This window comes from Manis javanica, chromosome 4 (genome assembly GCF_040802235.1).
Source record: "Manis javanica isolate MJ-LG chromosome 4, MJ_LKY, whole genome shotgun sequence".
Lineage (NCBI taxonomy): Eukaryota > Metazoa > Chordata > Mammalia > Pholidota > Manidae > Manis > Manis javanica.
The window spans coordinates 36,167,149-36,192,175 of record NC_133159.1 but is presented as its reverse complement, the minus strand read 5'-3'; the positions used below and the strand labels follow the sequence as shown (position 1 = coordinate 36,192,175).

Below are 25,027 nucleotides of genomic sequence, written 5' to 3'. Positions count from 1 at the left end.
GTAAAGAGCAATACACATAAAACAGAAAAGTGCCTCCTAGTACAGAGAAAATACTTTAGTTCCCAATCTAGAGAAGATAAGACCAAACACAAAAGAGACCATCTGACAAAAACAGCCAGGCCTGAAGAAAGTCAAGTGATCAAGGAATCTGTGGAGCAAAGCCCTGACAGGTAAGGAAGCCAAAGCATCAGTGAAAGTCTTGGTCCCCTGCTTCAGAGACCAACTCTGCCAACTCTGATGGGCTCCTCTCATTCATCTAGATTACAAAGTATGTCAAATTCTTTTTCTAGGATTTTCTAGGATTAATTCATACTCCAAACAATGTTTTTTAACTGCAGGTCACAACCCTTCTACTGAAATCATGAAATCAATTTAGGAAGTCAGGACCAACATTTTCTTAAAAATAAACAGAATGAAATAGAATAGAAAAGAAAGTATCAGAATATATCACACATAGTAAGGATAAGAACTATTATGTGAAGTTTGTGTGGTTGTGACATCTTTTACTGAAACACACATAAATATACGAGTATAAACACATGTCATGGAATGCAACATAAAATCTATTTGTTATTAGGGTCATATAAAAAATTTGAAAGCCACTCTTCTAATAACCCAAGAAACTCACCCAACTTGTAGCTACAGACGCTCGTTTTTCCTCCCACATACTAGCCATATCACTTGGCTCTCACAGCTCCTATTTCAGATTCCTCCATTCTCTGTAGTCCTAATGAAAATGGAAACACTATCTGAAATCTAGCACCTCTCCACAAGTACTGAGTCTCACTTTGGGAAAGACTCATGATGTTACTGGGGTCAGTCACAAAAAGCCCACAATTCCACAACCAGGCGTGGTCTATCCCTAAGCTGAGGCCATGCAGTTAAGGCCAGAAGCTAAATTTCTGCTCAATATCTCCATTCTCTAACACCCGAGCCCAGGTTATGGAATAACAACATAACAACAACCAACATTTTTAAGTACTTACTATCTACTAGATTCCATTTTAAACACTCTACACAGAATTCCCAGGAAGTCCTTATCACAGCCCTATGATATATATTCTATTACTATTCCCATTATTTAAAAAAATAGAATGGCACAGAGAGATTAAAATCACACCAGTGGTAACAGGCAAAGTACCCTTAAATTTGTACCTGGTTACCCTATATATGAATTATGCTAGCCAGAAGTATCCCTGTCTTCAGCCAAGCTGGTTAACTGAAGTAATTTCTAGATTCAATGTTATAAACCAGTGTGCTATAAATACCTTTCATCAGTAGGAGAGTCTGACAACAATAGCAAATGGATTTCTCTCTAGCCTGCTCTGCAATAATAAAACTGGGAGAGAAAGGAGAGCATTAAGTGTCTTAAATTATGCTAAAATCAGAAAATAATTTGTTTGATTTTTAGAGAATGAGAGTCCTATCTTATGTCCTTCATCTGACCCAAAGAAGGTACCACTCTTACACCCAGGGTTTAACACATCCTCTCACAGAGCACTTTCTTTAAATGTACTGGCATTATAATCCATTTGTGCCAATATTCCTGGGCTTTGTCAGCATTAGGAAGGCGTAACATTTCCCTGGGACTGGTGACAGCACTGAACAATTTGCAGTATGGAAAATAAAACATCCACCTTTCCTTATTTACACAACTATTTATTGACTGCATTACCTTCCTTAGAGGCAGGAAAGAAAGACCTCTGCCATGGGCTTCTCATTTTAGAAAAGTGGCAAAATAAGACAAACACAAAAAATAAATTCATTAAAGAAAAGGGGTTGTCTCTGTCACTGTAATCTTGTGTTTTACACTGGCAAAGCAGAACTCTAAAAAATCCATTCTTGTGACTTACACTGTTCAGACTGCAGGAAAACACTTATCCATGTCTCTCTTCTTATGTCTTAAAAAAAAAAATGCAACCATGTCAGGTTGCTGTTTATGGATTGTGAAACTGCAAACTTCAGAAAGAATTCTGCCTGAAATTATGAAGTATTTGAGCAGCACAGGGTCTCAGAAGTAAGAAAAAAGACAAATCAATTAACCTGTCAAAATCCTTCCTCAGATAACATGAATGTAACAGATCTCCTGGCTAATACAAGTATTGTTTCCAAGTAGAGCCTAACATCCACTTGATTTCTTTCTGTTCTGATTCATGGTTCTAAAAATATTCATAATTTAGCTTGTATTCATAATACAACATATAGCAGCAGAAGAACATTTTAGAGAATTAAGGAATTGATATTACTATTAAATGTGTTTATGTGCAGGTCTAGACACATTTAAGGCCACAGACCAATTTTTTATCCTGATAGTTGAATAGTTAATGCTAAAACTATAATTTGTTTTTATAAAAATATACTTAGATGTATCTGGAAACTGCAAAAAAAATTAGTTTTAAATAATTTTGAATATTTAAAAAGAAAAAAGCATGGAAACTTCCAATTTTTTTACTTACTTTACATTTTTGATAAAAATATATTCAAACGATTATCTGTGAATACAATTTCATCTTGTTTTTCAATCCTGTAGAGTATAAGTGAATATAAGCTGTGATCATGGCAGAGACAGAAAAGAAAGTAAAGCTTAGGAGAGAAAAAAGAAGTAGAAAATCTACAAATAAACTGGTCTGCTTAAACTTAAAAAGGAAAAAGACTGCTAATGAAAGTGAGAGGATATCACTCGCACACCAGAAGCATACATAGTACTATTAGCAGTGAGGAAAATACTGGATAAAAAGAAAATAAGTCATCATATTTACAGAAGACAAGTAAATACTGTTATAAAATGCTAGTATGACTGTTTTTAAGTAATTATTATCTACCCAATAGTTAGCCAGATACAAAGCTTTTACCCCCCTGGCATTTTATCAGTAAAATAATCACAGAAAACAATAAAAAATTTATAGGTTTAATGTAAATTATTTTGAAATTTGATGCTAAAATGGCTGCACACATAAAATAGATTAAAAAATGATGGAACAAATGGTCACTGGCAAGAATAAATATTTAAATAAAATTATTAATTTAATTGGTGATAAAATTAGAGAAAAATTCATACCTAACGTTAAGTAATACTCAGTTTTATAGATTATAAGAGACAAAAGTCATGTTAAACAACTTCGTCATATGTATTGAGTTACTAAAGAAAATGAAGTAGAAATGAATGATAATTTCAGTAGCTTTACACTTGATTTTTAAAATATGTAGGTTTTGATTTTGAGAAGAATCAAAGAAAAAACTCAGTTTTAGAGATAAGATTGTCAAACTCTCACCTGCACCTATGAGTTATAGAAACAAAACTAGTCATCCTGCTACAAACCACCACAAAACTAGACAAAATATTTAAGGCAACAATTTTCAGCAACTGGGAAAGGCAACATAAGAATGCAAACCCATAAAGGGAAACATCCCAATTGTCTCAGCTCCCTGCTTAGAACACTTTTCCTACAATGGAACAGATAGCTAGACATCAAGCACAATGCACAGTTCCACTAAGCTCAGGAGGCACAGGTCAGGGTTCAAGGTGCCTAATCAAACATACACTGTACATTCATCAAGAAAATTCACATGAAATGCTGGGAAAAGATGGCAGAGTAGGAAGGCAAGGAGGAAACTCCCTCCCACACACACACCAAGGAAGCAAGTACAGCAAATACAACTAACCCTGAAAATGACCTGAAGACTGCAGAACAGACCACCCACACCTGGGGAAGAAGAGAAGACCTCACAGAAAAGGGTGAAGTAGCAGAGCTGTGATGGAGCAGGACACAAGCCCTTCCCCCATCACAGCCCACAGGTGTGAGGAAGAGAAATGGAGCAGGGAGGGAATAGGCACCCAGGAACTCTACACACCTGGACCTGGAGATCAGCTCTGGGAACACGTCTCCACGTTGCATTGGGTTCTGGTGGACACCAGGAATGTTGGAACACTGTGGGTAGCTGAGATCCCAGCTGCCTGTGGAGGGAAGGCACACTCTGCCGGTCCTGCTGAGATCCAATGACAGAGGTGGCAGTTTGAAAGATTTGTCAGCAGTGGGAGGGGTACCAGAGCATGGGTTGGACGGGGCTTTCTCTGCAGGAGAAAGGACAGGTGGGCATTCTTCCCCAGCCCTCCCTCAGCCCAACAGATATGACACTCTCAGGAGCCCCAAACACTTCATCCCTCCCACTGGTGGTTGAGCCTCAAAGCACATCCCTGTGCACTGCCAGCATCCCAGCACACTTGGCCCAGAAACTACAGACTTTGTTCCCTGGCAGGCAGAGGGAGTGGAGTCTTTCCCAGCTTTCCCGGCCCTCTCTCAGCCCAGTTAGAGAGGTGCCCACAGGAGCCAGCTCGAGGTGCTCCTTCTTCCCTGTGGTAGCAAATCCCAGTGCTGTATGCCCTGCCACGGCCAGAGGGCAGCCACAACTCACTGCAGCAGCCACACAGCCAGGCACCCTGCCACCACAGCACAACTCACTGTGGCACTGCACCCACGTGTCTTCCCACTGCAGGCCCACCGGTAACCCTCCAGCCCCATCATCCCTGCAGGGCAGACAGAGGACAGCCCCCCGTACAGTGATTCCAGCAGCAGCCAATGCTCTGATCACAAAGGGCTGGCTGAGGCAAACTGCAGGCAGACAGAAAGAAAGGAGACACAGCCCACTGCCCACCAACAGCAACTGGGGCTCCACCACAAAGCAGAACCAGGCCCTGTAGAGGAAGGAGTCTTGAGCATCTGGGTACCACAGGATGTCTTCTTTGTAAAGCCATTACTCTCTAAACTAGGAAGCACAGGAGATCAATCTAACACAAAGGAAGAAACACAGAAACCCTGATTAAAAATGAGAAGGCAGAGGAATATGTTCCAATAAAACTGTAAGTTAAGCCACCAGAAAGACAGCTAAATAAAATGGGGATCACCAATCTTCCTGATAAAGATTTTGAAGTAGAAGTCATAAATACGCTCACTGATTGTTGGAAAGTATTGAAGCTCTCAGGAAGAACTTCAAAGAGCTAAGAGCTAAAAAGTACAGTAACTTAAATGAAACATACAATGGAGGGAATGAATAATAGATTGCTGCAAGTAGAAGAGAAAATCAACGAGATGGAAATAAGAGAACAGGAAAACAACAAGGATAAGAAACAGAGAGAAAAAAGGATATCTTGGAATGAAAGAATGGTAACAGAGCTGTAAGATCAATACAAACAAAACAACATTCACATAAGAGGGGTACACACCTCTCACATCAATAGATAGATTAACTTAGATCAGATGGACTTAACAGATATCTACAGAACACTCCACCTAAAAGCAGCAGGATAAACATTTTTCTCAAGTGTACATGGAACATTCTCCAGAATTGATCACATACAAGGCCACAAAAAGAGCCTCAATAAATTCAAGACTGAAATTGTATCAAGCTGTTTGTCAGACCACTGGTATGAAACCAGAAATAAATTACACACACAAAAAAAAAAAGTCTACAAATACATGGAGGATAAGCAACATCAAAACAAAAACCAAGCTGTACATGGAGACAAATGAAAACAAAATTCAACAGTTCAAAATTTGTCAAACACTGCAAAACAATTGAGAGGGAAGTACATCGCCATAAAGGCCTACTTCATGGAACAAGAACAATCCCAAATAAACAGTCTAAACTCACAATTAAAGAAACAAGAAAAAGAACAACAAACAAAAATCACAGTTCACACAAATCACAACAAACAAAGATCAGAGCAGAAATAAGTATTATAGAGAAGAATAAAATAGGAAAAAAATCAATGAAACCAAGAGCTGGTTCTTTGAGAATATAAACAAAATAGATAAACCCCTAGATAGAATTACCAAAAAAAAAAAAAAAAACAGAGAGAAAGAGAGAGAGAGAGAACACAAATAAAATTAGAAACAAAAAGAAATAGTCACAATGGATACCACAGAAATACAAAGAATTATTAGAGAATTCTATGAAAAATTATATGCCAATAAATTGGATAATCTAGAAAAAATGGACAAATTCCTTAAAAAGTACAATCTACCAAGACTGACCCCAGAAGAAACAGAGTATCTGAGTAGACCAATTACCTGTAACAAAATTGACTGGCAATCAAAAAACTCCCAACAAACAAAAATTCAGGACCAAATGGCTTCACAGCTCAATTCTACCAAACATTTAAAGAAGAGCTAATACCCATCCTTCTTAAAAGTATTCCAAAAAGTAGAAGAGGAAAGACTACTTCTATGAAGCCAGCATCACTCTAATACCAAAACCAGGCAAAGACAACACAAAAAAGAAAATTTGAGACCAATATTCCTGATGAACATAGATGCAAAATCCTCAACAAAACATTAGCAACCCAAATTCAAAAATACATCAAAAGGATCATCCATCATGACCAAGTGGGATTTATTCCAGGGATGCAAGGATAGTATAATATTTGTAAATCAATCAACATCATACACCAAATTGACAAAAAGGATAAAAACCACATGATCATCTCAAAAGATGCTGAAAAAGCATTTGATAAAATTCAATATCCATTCAAGATAAAAACTCTTTAAAAAATGGATATAAGGGTATTCACCTCAATATAATAAAGGCCATATACAACAAACCCACAGCTAACATCATACTATGGTAAAAAGCTAAAAGCTTTTCTTCTAAGATCAGGAACAAGACAAGGATATGCTATACTGTTTTCCCCATGATGCCCCACACCATGTGTACTAAACATAATACCCCTCAATCCCCTTCTCCCTCCCTCCCTGCTGACCCACCCTCCCATATCCCTCCCCTTTGATAACCACCAGTCCCTTCTTGGAGTCTGTGAGTCTGCTGCAATTTTGTTCCTTCAGTTTTGCTTTGTTCTTACACTCCAAAAATGAGGGAAATTGTTTGGCACTTGTCTTCCTCCACCTGGCTTATTTCACTGAGCATAATATCCTCCAGCTCCATCCATGCTGTTCCAAATGATAGGATTTGTTTCTTTCTTATGGCTGAATAGCATTCCATTGTGTATAATGTACCACTTCTTTATCCATTCATCTACTGGTGGACACTTAGTTTGCTTCCATATCTTGGCTATTGTAAATAGTGTTGCAATAAACATAGGGGTGCATATATCTTTTTGAGTCTGAGAAGTTGTATTCTTTGGGTAAATTCCAAGGAGTGGGATTTCCAGGTCAAATGGTGCATTTTTATATACTAACAACAAACTAGCAGAAAGAGAAATCAGGAAAAAAATTACATTTACAACTGCAACAACAAGAATAAAATAACTAGGAACAAACCTATCCAAGGAGGTGTATACTATATACAGTATAGCACAAAGAAGGCAAACAGTGAATCTGTGGCATCTTACTACACTGATGGACAGTGACTGCATTGGGGTATGGGTGGCAACTTGATAATATGGGTAATTAACCTCCTGTATCCAATCCACCTGTACTCTGGAAACTGTAAGACACTCATCAGAGAAATTAAAGAAGACACCAATAAATTGTAATATATCCCATACTCATGGACAGTAAGAATTAATATTGTCAAAATGGCCATCGTGCCTAAAGCAATTTACAGATTCAATGCAGTCCCTATGAAAATGCCAAAAGCATTCTTCAATGAACTAGAACAAATTGTTCTAAAATTCATACAGAATCACAAAAGACCCTGAATAGCCAAAGCAATCCTGAGAAAGAAGAACAAAGATGAGGGTATTATGATCCCTGACTTCAAACTCAACTACAAAGTTACAGTAATGAGAACAGTATGGCACTGGCACAAGAACAGACCCATAGATTAATGGAACAGAATAGAGCACAGATATAAAACCATGCATATACAGCCAATTAATACACAATAAAGGAACCATAAATATACAATGGGGAAAAGACATCGTCTTCAACAACTGGTGTTGGCAAAACTGGACAGCTACATGTAAGAGAATGAAACTGGAATACTGTCTAACTCCATACACAAAAGTAAACTCAAAATTGATCAAAAACCTGAATGTAACTCATGAAACCATAAAATTTTTCAAAGAAAACATAGACAAAAGTTTCTTGAATATAAGGATGAACAACATTTTCCTGGACACATCTCCTCAGGCAAGGGAAACAAAATAAAAAATGAACAAGTGGGACTACATTAAACTAAAAATTTTCTATAGAGCAAAGCATATCATCAGGAGAACAAAACGGTACCCTACATTACAGGAGAATAGAATATATTCATAAATGACTCATCTGATAAGTGGTTAACATCCAAAATATATAAAGAACTCATACACTTCAACACCGAAAAAAATAACCTATTAAGAAATGGGCAGAGGGCCTGAACAGACACTTCTCCAAAAAACAAATACAAATGGCCAACAGTCACATGAAAAGATGCTCCTTATAGCTAATCATCATGGAAATGGAAATCAAAACCACAATGAGATGTCACACCACACCAGTTAGAATGACCCCTATCCAAAAGACAAGAAATAACAAGTGTTGACAAGGATGTGGAGAAATGGGAATCCTCCTATACTGTTGGTGAGAATGTAAATTGGTACAACTGCTACAGAAAGCAGTATGGACGTTCCTCAAAAAATTAAAAATAGAAATACCATTTGGCCTAGTAATTCTACTTCTAGGAATTCACCTGAAGTGTAAAATCCCTGATTCAAAAAGATATATGCACCCCTATGTTTATCACCACATTATTTACAATAGCCAAGGAAGCAACCTAAATGTCCATCAGTAGATGAATGCATAAAGAAGATGTGGTACATATATACAATGGAATATTATTCAGCCAGTAAAAAAAGAAAAAGGAAATTCTTCCATTTGCAACAACCTGGACAGATCTAGAGGTTATTATACTCAGTGGCACAGCCAGGTGAAGAAAGGCAAATACTATGTGATTTCACTTATTTGTGGAATATAAAGCAAAGCAAAACAGAAGGAACAAAACAGCATTAGACACATAGACACTGAGAAGTGACTAATGGTTACCAAGGGGGAGGGGTTGGGGTGGGTGGGTGGTTAAGGAGTGTGAGGTGGATAAAGGGGCACAATAATTCACAATCACAATCTAAGGGTCACATGGACAGTATTACAGCACAGCATGGAGAATATAGTCAACGATTCTTTATCATCTTTCTATGTTGATAGAGTAGAAAGTAACTGCACTAGAGCAGGTGAGGATTTAATAATATAGGTAACTGTTGAACCACTGTGTTGTACATTTGAAACCAATATAAGATTATATATCAAATGATACTTCAATTAAAAAAAAGATTTAAAGGCAGAAAAAAAGTTTATCAATGATACTCCAATTAAAAAACAATTAAGTCCACATGATTGGCTGAAAAAGAAGTCTCAAGAAATTTCAAAAGATTGAAATCTTATTAACTATGTTGTGTGACCACAAAGGAATTAAGTTCAAAATCAATTACAATAAAAAACCCTACAAAATTTCCCAGTATTTGGAAATCAAACCACACACTTTTAAATAATCTATTGGTCAAAGATGAAATGGCAAAGGAAGTGAGAAAACATTTCAGACTCAATAGAACAAAAACAGTATATCAAATTTTATAGTATGCAGCTAATGGAGTGCTTAGAGGGAAATTTATAGCTTTAAATGTTTATATTGGGACAGGAAGATCTAAAATCACTAACTTATGCCTCTACACTAAAAACTAAAAATAGAGAGGCAAATTAAATTCAAAATATAAAGAAATAATTTTAAAAAGCAGAAATCAGTGACAAAAAATAAACAAAATGTCAGTCCTCTGAAAATATTAATAAAATTAATAAAAATACTAATAGAACAATTCAAGAAGCAAAAGAAAACACAAACTGTCATTTTTAGGAATAAAAGATGGGTTATCATGGCAGATCAGGAAAAGAATAATGAAAATAGCATGAATTTATGCCAATAACATATAAAATGGACAAAAACGTAAAAAAGAAAAACTAAAACTGACTTAAGGTATAGTCAATATTATGCTACGCAACATAGCCAGACATGAAAGGACAAATATTGTATGATTTCACTCATGTGAAATGCTTAAAATAGGGAAATGAATAGAGACAGAAAGTAGAATAGAGTTATCAGGCACTGAGAGAAGGGGAAAATGGGGAGTTATTGCTTAAAGGGCCAGTTTCTATTTAGGATGATGAAAAGTTTTAGGAATAGATAGTGGTGATGGTTGCATGACACTATAAATGAACTTAAAGCCACTGAACTGTATACTTGAAATGTGTATGACTCAGTGGCAAATTTTATGTTTTACACACACACACACACACACACACAGGCATACCTCATTTTACTGTGTTCCACTTTACTGAATTTCACAGATACTGCATTTTTTGCAAGTAGGTTTGGGGCAACCCCACATCAAGAAAGTCTTTTGGCACCATTTTTCCAACAATCATTTGCTAACTTTGTGTTTCTGTGTCACATTTGGTAATTCTCACAATATTGTAAACTTTTTTCACTATTACTGTATTTTCTATAGTGATCTGTAATCACTCATAGCTCAGATGGTGGTTAGCATTTTTTAGCAATATTTTTATTAAGTGCAATATTTTTATTTTTATCTACTGCAAATTAGTAGACTACAATAAAGTATAAACATAATTTTTATATGCACTGGGAAACCAACAAATTCATTTGACTTCCTTTATTGCAATATCCACTCTATTGTGGTAGTCTGGAACTGAACCTACAATATTTCCAAGATATGCCTGTATGGATGTGTGTGTGTGTGTGTGTGTGTGTGTATGTGTGTGCGTATAATCACAATTTAAAAAAATTAATTCAAAAGGGATTAAAACCCAAACATAAAAGCTAAAATTATAAAACTTCTAGAAGAAAACATTGGAGAAAATCTTCATGATCTTGGAATTGGAAAAGATTTCTTGGGCAGAACACGAATTTTAATCATAAAACTCACAAACTGAACATAAAAGTTGAGACCTTTCTTTGAAAGATACCAGTCCAGATATTTTTCCAAGAAAAAGGCAAGCCATAGGCTTAAAGAAAATTGTCACAGTATATCTGATCAAAGATCTACATCTAGAATACATAAACAACTCTGCCAACTCAATTTTTTAAAAAAAGCTTTTTTTTAAATGGACAAAAGGTTTGAGTACACATTTCACAAAAAAGACACATAAACAGGCAAAAAGGACATAAGAAACATGCTCAATATCATTTTGATTCTGTGACATGCAAGTTAAAATCACAATGAGATACCACTACCTACCTACAAGACTGGCTAAAATTTAACATCTGACCATAACAAGTATTAGTATGGATGTTGGCCAACTAGAATTCTCAATATGGCTGGAGGGATAAAATGGTACAACCATTTTTGGAGAATTATGTGGTGGCCTTTTACAAAATTAAACATACACTTACCATTTACCATTTGTACTCTGGTCTCTGGTTTCTCTTCCTCTTCTTACATGTACACTAATCCCATCATGGGTGTCCCACGCTCATGACCTCATCTAAATCTAATTACTTCCCAAAGGCCCCACCACCTAATGGAAGTTGAGGGTAAGACTTCAATATATGAACTCTGGGAGGGCACAAATGTTCAGCCCAAAACACTACCTAACAAACGATCCCAAAACTTAGTGACTCAAAATATTTATTAACTCTTTTCATTCTGTGGGTTGACTAGGATTGGCTGCGTTCTGAGACATTTTTAAATGCTTATTCACTGATTCATTCAAAGACAGCAATGATAAATGCATGCCATGGTAACATCGTATTAGTATTATTATAAACTTAAATCTGACCTTGATGACCCCCAATGAACTGTCCTCAAGTAAAATGCAAATACGTTCCAGAATATGGAGGAGAATAATGAAGAACAAAACTTAGAAAGTGAATTTTGTTTGCCATGGTTTGAATTACTGTGCCATGAATCTGAAAAACTATGACCTGGTTAAAATCTTAATAAATTTTGCTCAGTTTTGGTGGGCCAGTAGACTTGGTTTAACATTTACTGCCTTCTGCTACTATTAAAAGTTACTTTTTGTGTGTACAATATGCCCAGAAAGTAAATATTCTTACTAGAATAATTTTCTTTCCTTTATGCTGACTAATTGTGTTAACTATTTAGGAAAACAAACTGATGAAAAAGCTATGGTTATTCAAAATTGTGCTACCTTCTATGTTCACATGTTTTATTGTCACCTTCGTTAAGTAACAGGGTATTGTTTCTCAAGCACCAACACCTCTCAAGTATTTTCACTGACAATTTTTTGAGGTTCTGCCTTCCCAAAGTCAGATCCTAAATACAGAAAACAGTAAAATAAAACTTTCAGTATATTTTTACTACCTAAAACTATCTTTGAGTTATCCCAGAGCATCCCTGGAAAAAAATCACAAAGTGTTCTTTTCACATTTTTAGAGAGGTGCTAGAAATAATTAGGTTTATTTGATATACTACTATTGATGAGTTTCATGGGAAAAGTTATCAGATCAGTAAAAAATGCTCAGCTATTCCTAGTTTAAATTTGTGCAGGTAAAATGCTATTAATATAAATATTGTAGAAACTTTAATTTATGAGAAGTTCCTAAAGATTTACCCATAACCTCATTATCCATATGTTCCTGTTTATCAGTCCAGCTGGTGTTTTGTTAGATTTAAGGAAGTAATAGTTCAGTGATTTCAGACTTAATTTCAGCTATTATTTAAAATGCTCACTTGGTAACACTTTACCTTTAAAATTTGAATCTAGCACCTCATAGATCAATGGAGTTTTATAAAAATACAGATGTCTAGAATCAAGGAGCGAAGATAGCAGCGTGAGTAGGGCAGTGCAAATCTCCTCCCAAAACCATATATATTTTTGAAAATACAACAAATACAACTATTCTCAAAAGAGACACCAGAAGATTCAGGACAACAGCCAGGCTACATCTACATCTGTGAGAACCCAGTGCCTCACAAAGTGGGTAAGATACAAGCCACAGCCCAGCAGGGCCTGAGCACCACCCCTACCCTAGCTCCACAGTGGGAAGAGAGGAGTCGGAGCAGGGAGGGAGAGGGAGCCCAGGACTGCTAAATACGCAGCCCTAGCCATCCGCACCAGGAGCGTAGGCACACAGTACGTGGTGTGCTGCATACTAGGGAAACGGAACAGTAAAACCTGAGAGCAGGTCCACACAGACAGCGCCTCTGTGACAAAAGAGAAGCAAGTGCTTTTTGAAGGTCTTAAAGGGACAGGAGCCTCACAGCTGGACGGAACCATCCTGGCACACTCAGCCCAGCAGCTAGGAATCCCAGGGAACTCCAGGTGCCCTAAACCCTTGGGTGGCAGCGCAGCTCTGAGACCCCTCATGGCAATAAACAGCCTCTTGACTATTCCCCCTCTGGCATGGCCCTGCCATAGCAGAGCAGCAGCCTAAGATTGGCCACACCTACAACAGCCACACAGAGCTTCCTCCACATGGCCCGGGCAAGAATCTGCGTGCAGCTACCCAGCACAAGCCACTAGGGGTTACCATTCACCCTGGACAGAAAGGCGAGGAGCAAGCAGGAAGGGACTTTGTTCTCCCAGCTGCCACACATGCCAAATGCCCACAACTACCTCTATCACCATGAAAAGGCAGAAGAATTTGATCCAGACCAGAAACACAGACATCCTCCCCTGAAAGGGAACCTGGGGAGATATACTTAACCAATCTTCCTGAAAAAGATTCAAAATAAAGGTCATAACCATGCTGATGGACTTGCAGAGAAATATGCAAGAGCTAAGGAGGGAGAATACAGAAATAAAACAATCTCTGGAAGGACTTAAAAGCAGAATCGACGAGGTGCAACAAGCCATTAATGAAACAGAAAGCAGAGAACAGGAATGGACAGAAGCTGACACAGAGAGAGATAAAAGGATCTCCAGGAAAGAAAGAATATTAAGAGAATTGTGTGACCAATCCAAACAGAACAATATTTGCATTACAGGGGTACCAGAAGAAGAAAAGAGAGAAAAAGGGATAGAAAGTGTATTTGAAGAAATAATTGCTGAAAACTTCCGCAAATTGGGGGAGACAATAGTCACTCAAACCATGGAAGCACACAGGACTCCCAACAGAAGGGATGAAAGAAGGACACCACCAAGACACATAATAACTAAAATGGCAAAGATCAAGGACAAGGACAGAGTTTTAAAGGCAGCCAGAGAAGTAAAAAGGTCACCTATAAAGGAAAACCCATCAGGCTATCATCACACTTCTCAACAGAAACCTTACATGCCAGAAGAGAATGGCATGATATATTTAATGCAATGAAACAGAAGGGTAATGAACCAAGAATACTCTATCCAGCACGATTATCATGTAAATATGAAGGAGGGATTAAACAATTCCCAGACAAGCAAATGTTGAGGGAATTTGCCTACCACAAACTACCTCTACAGGGTATTTTACAGGGACTGCTCTAGATGGAAGCACTCCTAAGGCCAAATAGATGTCACAAGAAAAAATAAAATCACAGCAAAGAAAGCAGAACAATCAAATACTAACTAAAGGCAAAAAATAAAATAAACTACTCACAAAAGCAGTCAAAGGAAACACAAAAGAACACAAAATAAAACAACTAATAAAGAATGGAGGAGGAGGAATAAGAAGAGAGAGAAATAAAGAATAATCAGACTGTGTTTATACTAGCTCAATAAGCAAGTTAAGTTAGACAGTAATATACTAAAGAAGCTAACCTTGAACCTTTGGTAATCACAAATCTAAAGCCTGCAATGGCAATAAGTACATATCTTTCAATAGTCACCCTAAATGTAAAAGGACTGAATGCACCAATCAAAAGACACAGAGTAATAGAATGGATAAAAAAGCAAGACCCATCTATATGCTGCTTACAAGAAACTCACCTCAAACCCAAAGACATGCACAGACTAAAAGTCAAGGGATAGAAAAAGATATTTCATGCAAACAACAGGGAGAAAAAAGCAGGTGTTGCAGTACTAGTACCAGACAAAATAGACACCAAAACAAAGAAAAGTACAAGAGATAAAGAAGGACATTACATAATGATAAAGCGGTCAAACCAACAAGAGGATAGAACCATTCTAAATATAAATGCACCCAATACAGGAGCACAAACATATGTGAAATAAATATTAACCAAATTAAAGGAGGAAATAGAGTGCAATGCATTTATTTTAGGAGACTTCAACACACCACTCACTCCAAAGGACAGACCCACGAGACAGAAAATAAGGACAGAGAGGCACTGAACAACACACTAGAACAGATGGACCTAATAGACATCTATAGAACTCTACAACCAAAAGCAGGATACACATTCTTTTCAAGTGCACATGGAACATTCACCAGAATAGACCATGTACTAGGCCACAAAAAGAGCCTCAGTAAATTCAAAAAGACTGAAATTCTACCAACAAACTACTCAGACAACAGAGGTATAAAACTAGAAATAAATTGTACAAAGAAAGCAAAAAGGCTCACAAACACATGGAGGCTTAACAACATGCTCCTAAACAATCAATGGATCAATGACCAAATCAAAATAGAGATCCAGCAATATGTGGAAACAAATGACAACAACAACACAAAGCCCCAACTTCTGTGGGACGTAGAGAGAGCAGATTTAAGAGGAAAATATATAGCAATCCAGGCCTATTTAAAGAAGGAAGAACAATCCCAAATGAATAGTCTAAAGATACAATTATCAAAACTGGAAAAAGAAGAACAAATGAGGCCTAAAGTCAGCAGAAGGAGGAACATAATAAAGATCAGAGAAGAAATAAATAAAATTGAGAAGAACAGAACAATAGAGAAAATCAATGAAACCAAGAGCTGGTTCTTTGAGAAAATAAACAAAATAGACGAGCCCCTAGCCAGACTTACTAAGAGAAAAAGAGAATCTACACACATCAACAGAATCAGAAATGAGAAAGGAAAAATCACGACGGACACCACAGAAATAAAAAAAATTATTAGAGAACACTATGAAAACCTATATGCTAACAAGCGGAAAAACCTAGAAGAAATGGACAACTTCCTAGGAAACTACAACCTTCCAAGACTGACCAAGGAAGAAACAGAAAATCTAAACAGACCAATTACCACTGAAGAAATTGAATTGCTAATCAAAAAACTGCCCAGGAACAAAACCCCTGGGCCAGATGGATTCACCACTGAATTTTACCAGCCATATAGAAAAGATATAATACCCATTCTCCTTAAAGACTTCCAAAAAATAGAAGAGGAGGGAATACTTCCAGACTAATTCTATGAAGCCAGCATCACTCTAATACCAAAACCAGGCAAAAACACCACAAAAAGAAGAAAATTACAGACCAATATCCCTGATGAACATACATGCAAAAATACTCAACAAAATATTAGCAAATCAAATTCAAAAATACATCAAGAGGATCATATACTATGATCAAGTCGGATTGATCTCAGGGATGCAAGGATGGTGCAACATTTGAAAATTCATCAACATCATCCACCACATAAACAAGAAGGAGGACAAAAACCACATGATCATCTCCATAGATGCTGAAAGAGCATTCGACAAAATTCAACATCCATTCATGATAAAAACTCTCAATAAAATGGGTATAGAGGGCAAGTACCTCAACATAATAAAGACCATGTATGAAAAACCCATAGCCAACATCATAGTTAACAGTGAGAAGCTGAAAGCTTTTCCTCTAAGATCGGGAACGAGACAGGGATACCCACTCTCCCCACTGTTATTCAACATAGTACTGGAGGTCCTAGCCACAGCAATCAGACAAAACAAAGAACTACAAGGCATCCAGACTGGTAAAGAAGAAGTCAAACTGTCACTATTTGCAGATGACATGATAGTGTACATAAAAAACCCTAAAGATTCCACTCCAAAACTACTCGAACTTATATCGGAAAGTTGCAGGATACAAAATTAATACACAGAAAGCTGTGGCTTTCCTATACACTAATGATGAACTAGCAGAAAGAGAAATCAGGAAAACAATTCCATTCACAATTGCATCAAAAAGAATAAAATACCTAGGAATAAACCTAACCAAGGAAGTGAAAGACCTATACCCTGAAAACTACAAGACACTCTTAAGAGAAATTAAAGAGGACACTAACAAATGGAAACTCATCCCATGCTCTTGGCTAGGAAGAATTAATATTGTCAAAATGTCCATCCTGCCCAAAGCAATCTACAGATTCAATGCAATCCCTATCAAAATACCAACAGCATTCTTCAACGAACTGGAACAAATAGTTTTAAAATTCATATGGAACCACAAAAGACCCCAAATAGCCAAAGCAATCCTGAGAAGGAAGAATACAGCAGGGGCGATCTCACTTCCCAACTTCAAGCTCTACTATAAAGCTACAACAATCAAGACAATTTGGTACTGGCACAAGAACAGAGCCACAGACCAGTGGAACAGAATAGAGAGTCCAGATATTAACTCAAACATATATGGTCAATTAATATATGATAAAGGAACCATGGACATACAGTGGGGAAATGACAGCCTCTTCAACAACTGGTGTTCGTGAAAATGGACAGCTACATGTAAGAGAATGAAACTGGGTCATTGTGTAACCCCATACACAAAAGAAAATTCGAAATGGATCAAACTCCTGAATGTAAGTCATGAAACCATAAAACTCTTAGAAAAAAACGTAGGCAAAAATCTCTTGGACATAAACATGAGCGACTTCTTCATGAACGTACCTCCCCATAGAAGGAAAACAAAACCAAAAATGAAAAAGTGGGACTACATTAAACTGAAAAGCTTCTGTACAGCAAAGGACACCACCAATAGAACAAAAAGACATCCTACAGTATGGGAGAATATATTCATAAATGACAGATCTGATAAAGGGCTGACATCCAAAATATATAAAAAGCTCACACACCTCAACAAACAAAAAGCAAATAATCCAATTAAAAAATGGGGAAAGGAGCTGAACAGTTTTCCAAAGAAGAAATTCAGATGGCCAACAGACACATGAAAAGATGCTCCACATCACTAGTCATCAGAGAAATGCAAGTTAAAACCACAATGAGATACCACCTCACACCAGTAGGGATCGGCACCATCCAAAAGACAAACAATAACAAATGTTAGCGAGGATGTGGAGAAAGGGGAACCCTCGTTCACTGCTGGTGGGAATGTAAACTAGTTCAACCATTGTGGAAAGCTGTATGGAGGTTCCTCAAAAAACTCGAAATAGAAATACCATTTGACCCAGGAATTCCACTACTAACAATTTACCATAAGAGTGCAGTAGCCCAGTTTCTAAAAGACAAATGGGGGCAGAGCCTGGATGGCGAAGTGAGTAGAGCAGCGGAACTCTCCTCCCAACACCACATAGAATTATGAAAATATAACAAAGACAACTCTTCCTAAAATAGAGACCAGAGGACAAAAGACAACATCCAGACCACATCCACACCTGTGAGAACCTAGCGCCTCGCGAAGGGGGTAAGATACAAGCCCCGACCTGGCGGGACCCGAGCGCCCCTCCCCCCGGCTCCTGGCGGGTGGAAAGAAACCGGAGCGGATTTTTTTTTTCTTTTTTAGTGAGTGCTTTTTGGAAGCCTTAAAGGGACAGGGACCCCAATACCAGGGAAACAGGGCAGTAAGACCGGTGAGCGGGTGCCTGAGACCGGCGCCTGAGGACAAAGAAAATTGCGCGTTTTTCCCATTTCTTTTTTTGGCGATTGCTTTTTCAGAAAAGCTTAAAGGGACAGGGACCCCAATACTAGGGAAACAGGGCAGCAAGACCGGTGAGCGGGTGCCTGAGACTGGCACCTGAGGACAAAGAATATCGCGCGTTTTTCCCTTTTATTTTGGCGAGTGCTTTTTGGAAGCCTTAAAGGGACAGGGACAGGGACGCCAATACTAGGGAAACAGGGCAGAAGACCGGTGAGCGGGTGCCTGAGACTGGCGCCTGAGGACAAACAATATCGCGCGTTTCTCCCTTTTTTTTTTTTTGGCGAGTGTTTTTGGAAGCCTTAAAGGGACAGGGACCCCAATACTAGGGAAACAAGGCAGCAAGACCGGTGAGCAGGTGCCTGAGACCAGCGCCTGAGGACAAAGAAAATTGCGTGTTTTTTTCCTATTTTTTTTTCTTTTTCCTCTTTCGTTGTTATTGTTGTTGTTTTGGTTTGGAGAGTGCTTTTTGGAAGTCTTAAAGGGGCAGGACAGGACACTTAGCCCAGAGGCAGGGAATCCGGGGATCTCTGGGCACTCTAACCCCCTGGGCAACAGGGAGCACAGAGGCCCATTACGGAGATAAATAGCCTCCTGGCCGCTCCCCCTCCAACAGGGCTCCACCATTTTGGAGGAGCAGCCCCAGCCAGGCCACACCCACAGCAACAGCGGAGATAAACTCCATTGCAACCGGACAGGAAGCAGAAGCCCTGTCTGCGCACAGCTGACAAGCATAAGCCACTAGAGGTCACTATTCTCCCAGGAGAGGAAGGCCACAAACCAACAAGAAGGAAAGCTCTTCCAGCTGTCACTCGTACCAGCTCTGCAAACTATCTCTACCACCATGAAAAGGCAACACTACAGGCAGACAAAGATCACAGAGACAACACCTGAGAAGGAGACAGATCTAACCAGTCTTCCTGAAAAAGAATTCAAAATAAAAATCATGAACATGCTGACAGAGATGCAGAGAAAAATGCAAGAGCAATGGGATGAGATGCAGAGAAAAATGCAAGAGCAATGGTATGAAGTCCAGAGGGAGATCACAGATGTCAGGAAGGAGATCACAGAAGTGAAACAATCCCTGGAAGGATTTATAAGCAGAATGGATAAGATGCAAGAGGCCATTGAAGGAATAGAAACCAGAGAACAGGAACATATAGAAGCTGACATAGAGAGAGAAAAAAGGATCTCCAGGAATGAAACAACACTAAGAGAACTATGTGACCAATCCAAAAGGAATAATATTCTTATTATAGGGGTACCAGAAGAAGAAGAAAGAGGAAAAGGGATAGAAAGTCTCTTTGAAGAAATAATTGCTGAAAACTTCCCCAAACTGGGGGAGGAAATAATCGAACAGACCACGGAAATACACAGAACCCCCAACAGAAAGGATCCAAGGAGGACAACACCAAGACACATAATAATTAAAATGGCAAGGATCAAGGACAAGGAAAGAGTTTTAAAGGCAGCTAGAGAGAAAAAGGTCACCTATAAAGGAAAACCCATCAGGCTAACATCAGACTTCTCGACACAAACCCTACAGGCCAGAAGAGAATGGCATGATATATTTAATGCAATGAAACAGAAGGGCCTTGAACGAAGGATACTGTATCCAGCACGACTATCATTTAAATATGATGGCGGGATTAAACAATTCCCAGACATGCAAAAGCTGAGGGAATTTGCTTCCCACAAACCACCTCTACAGGGCATCTTACAGAGACTGCTCTAGATGGGAGCACTCCTAAAAAGAGCACAGAACAAAACATACAACATATGAAGAATGGAGGAGGAGGGATAAGAAGGGAGAGAAGAAAAGAATCTCCAGACAGTGTATATAACAGCTCAATAAGCGAGCTAAGTTAGGCAGTAAGATACTAAAGAAGCTAACCTTGAACCTTTGGTAACCACGAATCTAAAGCCTGCAACAGCAATAAGTACATATCTCTCAATAGTCACCCTAAATGTAAATGGACTTAATGCACCAATCAAAAGACACAGAGTGATAGAATGGATAAAAAAGCAAGACCCATCTATATGCTGCTTACAAGAAACTCACCTCAAACCCAAAGACAAGCACAGACTAAAAGTCAAAGGATGGAAAAACATATTTCAGGCAAACAACAGTGAGAAGAAAGCAGGGGTTGCAGTACTAATATCAGACAAAATAGACTTCAAAACAAAGAAAGTAACAAGAGATAAAGAAGGACACTACATAATGATAAAGGGCTCAGTCCAACAAGAGGATATAACCATTCTAAATAAATATGCACCCAACACAGGAGCTCCAGCATTTGTGAAACAAATACTAACAGAACTAAAGAGAGAAATAGACTGCAATGCATTCATCTTAGGAGACTTCAACACACCACTCACCCCAAAGGATAGATCCACCGGGCAGAAAATAAGTAAGGACAAACAGGCATTGAACAACACACTAGAACAGATGGACCTAACAGACATCTATAGAACTCTACATCCAAAAGCAACAGGATATACATTCTTCTCAAGTGCACATGGAACATTCTCCAGAATAGACCACATACTAGCTCACAAAAAGAGCCTCAGTAAATTCCAAAATATTGAAATTCTACCAACCAATTTTTCAGACCACAAAGGTATAAAACTAGAAATAAATTCTACAAAGAAAACAAAAAGGCTCACAAACACATGGAGGCTCAACAACATGCTTCTAAATAATCAATGGATCAATGAACAAATCAAAATAGAGATCAAGGAATATATAGAAACAAATGACAACAACAACACCAAGCCCCAACTTCTGTGGGATGCAGCGAAAGCAGTCTTAAGAGGAAAGTATACAGCGATCCAGGCACACATGAAGAAGGAAGAACAATCCCAATTGAATAGTCTAACATCACAATTATTTAAACTGGAAAAAGAAGAACAAATGAGGCCTAAAGTCAGCAGAAGGAGGGACATAATAAAGATCAGAGAAGAAATAAATAAAATTGAGAAGAATAAAACAATAGAAAAAATCAACGAAACCAAGAGCTGGTTCTTTGAGAAAATAAACAAAATAGATAAGCCTCTAGCCAAACTTACTAAAAGAAAAAGAGAATCAACACAAATAAACAGAATCAGAAATGAGAATGGAAAAATCATGACAGACCCCACAGAAATACAAAGAATTATTAAAGACTATGAAAACCTATATGCCAACAAGCTGGAAAACCTAGAAGAAATGGACAACTTCCTAGAAAAATACAACCTCCCAAGACTGACCAAGGAAGAAACACAAAAGTTAAACAAACCAATTACGAGCAAAGAAATTGAAATGGTAATCAAAAAACTACCCAAGAACAAAACCCCGGGGCCGGACGGATTTACCTCGGAATTTTATCAGACACACAGAGAAGACATAATACCTATTCTCCTTAAAGTGTTTCAAAAAATAGAAGAGGAGGGTATACTCTCAAACTCATTCTATGAAGCCAACATCACCCTAATACCAAAACCAGGCAAAGACCCCACCAAAAAAGAAAATTACAGACATGAATGTAGATGCAAAAATACTCAATAAAATATTAGCAAACAGAATTCAACAGTATATCAAAAGGATCATACACTATGACCAAGTGGGATTCATCCCAGGGATGCAAGGATGGTACAACATTCGAAAATCCATCAACATCATCCACCACATCAACAAAAAGAAAGACAAAAACCACACGATCATCTCCATAGATGCTGAAAAAGCATTTGACAAAATTCAACATCCATTCATGATAAAAACTCTCAGCAAAATGGGAATAGAGGGCAAGTACCTCAACATAATTAAGGCCATATATGATAAACCCACACCCAGCATTATACTGAACAGCGAGAAGCTGAAAGCATTTCCTCTGAGATCGGGAACCAGACAGGGATGCCCACTCTCCCCACTGTTATTTAACATAGTACTGGTGATCCTAGCCATGGCAATTAGACAAAACAAAGAAATACAAGGAATCCAGATTGGTAAAGAAGAAGTTAAACTGTCAAAAAGACAAATGCACCCCTTTGTTTATCGCAGCACTATTTACAATAGCCAAGAAATAGAAGCAACCTAAGTGTCCATCAGTAGATGAATGGATAAAGAAGATGTGGTACATATACACAATGGAATATTATTCAGACAAAAGAAGAAAACAAATCCTACCATTTCCAACAACATGGATGGAGCTAGAGGGTATTATGCTCAGTTAAATAAGCCAGGTGGAGAAAGGCAAGTATCAAATGATTTCACTCATCTGTAGAGCATAAGAACAATGAGAAACTGAAGGAGCAAAACACCGGAAGACTCACAGAATGCAAGAATGAACTAACAGTTACCAAAGGGAAAAGGACTGTGGAGGATGGGTTGGAAGGGAGGGATAAGGGGGTTTGGGGGGTAAGAAAGGGGGCATTATGATTAGCACGTATAATGTGGGGGGTCGGGGCACGGGGAGGGCTGTACAACACAGAGAAGACAAGTAGTGATTCTACAACATCTTACTACGCTGATGGACAATGACTGCAATGGGGCATGTGGGGGGAACTTGGTGATGGGGGGAGTCTGGTAAACTTAATGTTCCTCATGTAATTATAGAGTAATGATATCAAAATAAAAAAATAAAATAAAATAAAAAAGGAAATAGAGGTAATTCATCATAACCTTGGACTGTGTTTTCTTAGACTTCGTATTTGTCTATTTGTCATCCATTAATCACAGGGCCAAACTAACAGCCGAACTTGTTTCTATGTCCTCTGTGCTTCACCTTTTGCCGGTGTACAAACATCATATTACAAACTCTCCAGCTAATTCTGGATCCATACTCTCAACCACCTCCTCTATCAAACTCTTAGACATCAAGCCACTATTTCCCTGCCCTTACGTCACTCAGGGCCAAGTACCAGAGAGCTAAAGACCACCCCTGTAGCCCAGAATCTACTGACACTAATAAAAGTAGCCAATTCTAACTGTATCCTGTGAGCTTTGCCTTAACAGGAGAAATCCCAGTAAAGTCTCCACGTTAGGCTTTCCCCTTATTTCTTTCTGCCTCCTGACCAAACCTGGTGCTTTCCCCATATGGCCCTGCATGGCATAGTATACCCCCTCTTCTTGGGGGAATTGTAAGTAATAAATTCTTTCAATAGCATTACCCTCTCTGTGTAATCACTTGCTTACCTTTATAAATTAAGGCATGGAAACAAATCAGACCATGAATTAGGCAGTGGTTTCTTGGATATGGTATCAAAAGCATAACCAAAGAAAAAGCAGATAAACTGGACTATATCAAAATTACAAACTTTTGTACATCAAAGGTCACTATGAAGAAGGTGAAACAACAACCCATAGAGTTGGAGAAAATATTTGCATTAAATTTCAAATAAAAATTGGACAAAGATCTTGAATAGAGATTTCTCCAAAGAAGATACACAAATAGCCAACAAATACCTGAAAATATGCTCAACATCATTAGGCATTAGGGACAGGCAAATCAAAACAATGAGAAACCCATTCAGCAAAGTTGTGAGATATAAAACCAACTCACAAAAAGCAATTGTATTTTTACACACTAACAATGAACAAGCCAAAAAAGAATTTAAGAAACAATTTCATTTATAATAGCATCACAAAGAATATTTAGGAGTAAATTCAACTGAGGAGGTAAAAGACCTCTTATACACTGAAAAATACAAAACATTTCTGAAAAAAATTAAAGAAGATTTAAATAAATGGAAAACATCTCATGTTCATGGATAGGGAGACTTAATATTGCTATATCTAACAATATTACCCAACCAATCTACAAATTCAATACAATCCCTATCAAAATCCCAACAATGTTCTGCGCAGAAATACAGAAACTCATCCTGACATGCATATGGTATCACAAGGATCCCTGCATAGCCAAAATAATCTTGAAAAACAAAGTCAGTTCTTTGATTTCCTACTTGCTGATTTCAAAACTTACTACAAACCAATAGTAATCAAAACAGTGTCGTACTAGTATAAGGACAGACATATTAACCAAAGGAATAGAAGAGAAAATCCCAAAATAAATATTCCCATATATGGTCAAATGTTTTTTTGACAAAGGTGTCAAGACCATTCGATGTCTTTTCAACAAATGGTCTTGGGAAAAGTAGATACTCATAAGCAAAATAATAAATTTATTAGACAAGTTACACCATCAACAAAAATTAACTCAAAATGGATCACAAACCCAAATATAAGAGCTAAAACTGTAAAACTCTTAGAAGAAAACATAAGGAGGAAATCATGACGACACTGAATTTAGCGATGATTTCTTAGATATGACACCAAGAGCACA

General features: G+C 37.9%; 1 protein-coding gene across 23 annotated transcripts in view; it reads right to left on the bottom strand.

Annotated features, from left to right (window-relative positions):
• Nucleotides 1–25,027, bottom strand: part of MAST2 (microtubule associated serine/threonine kinase 2) — a 347,954-nt gene that overhangs the window by 112,020 nt on the left and 210,907 nt on the right. For 12 of the 23 annotated variants that reach the window (XM_073233836.1, XM_073233839.1, XM_037021931.2 and 9 more), the window contains one exon: nucleotides 3,853–3,987. The exons of 7 other annotated variants lie outside the window; for them this stretch is intronic. In XM_073233836.1, coding sequence (XP_073089937.1) covers nucleotides 3,853–3,987 — 135 coding nt within the window. The remainder of the gene's footprint in view (nucleotides 1–3,852; nucleotides 3,988–25,027) is intronic. 4 more of the 23 variants (XM_037021930.2, XM_073233835.1, XM_073233840.1 and 1 more) reach the window with 1 other exon arrangement.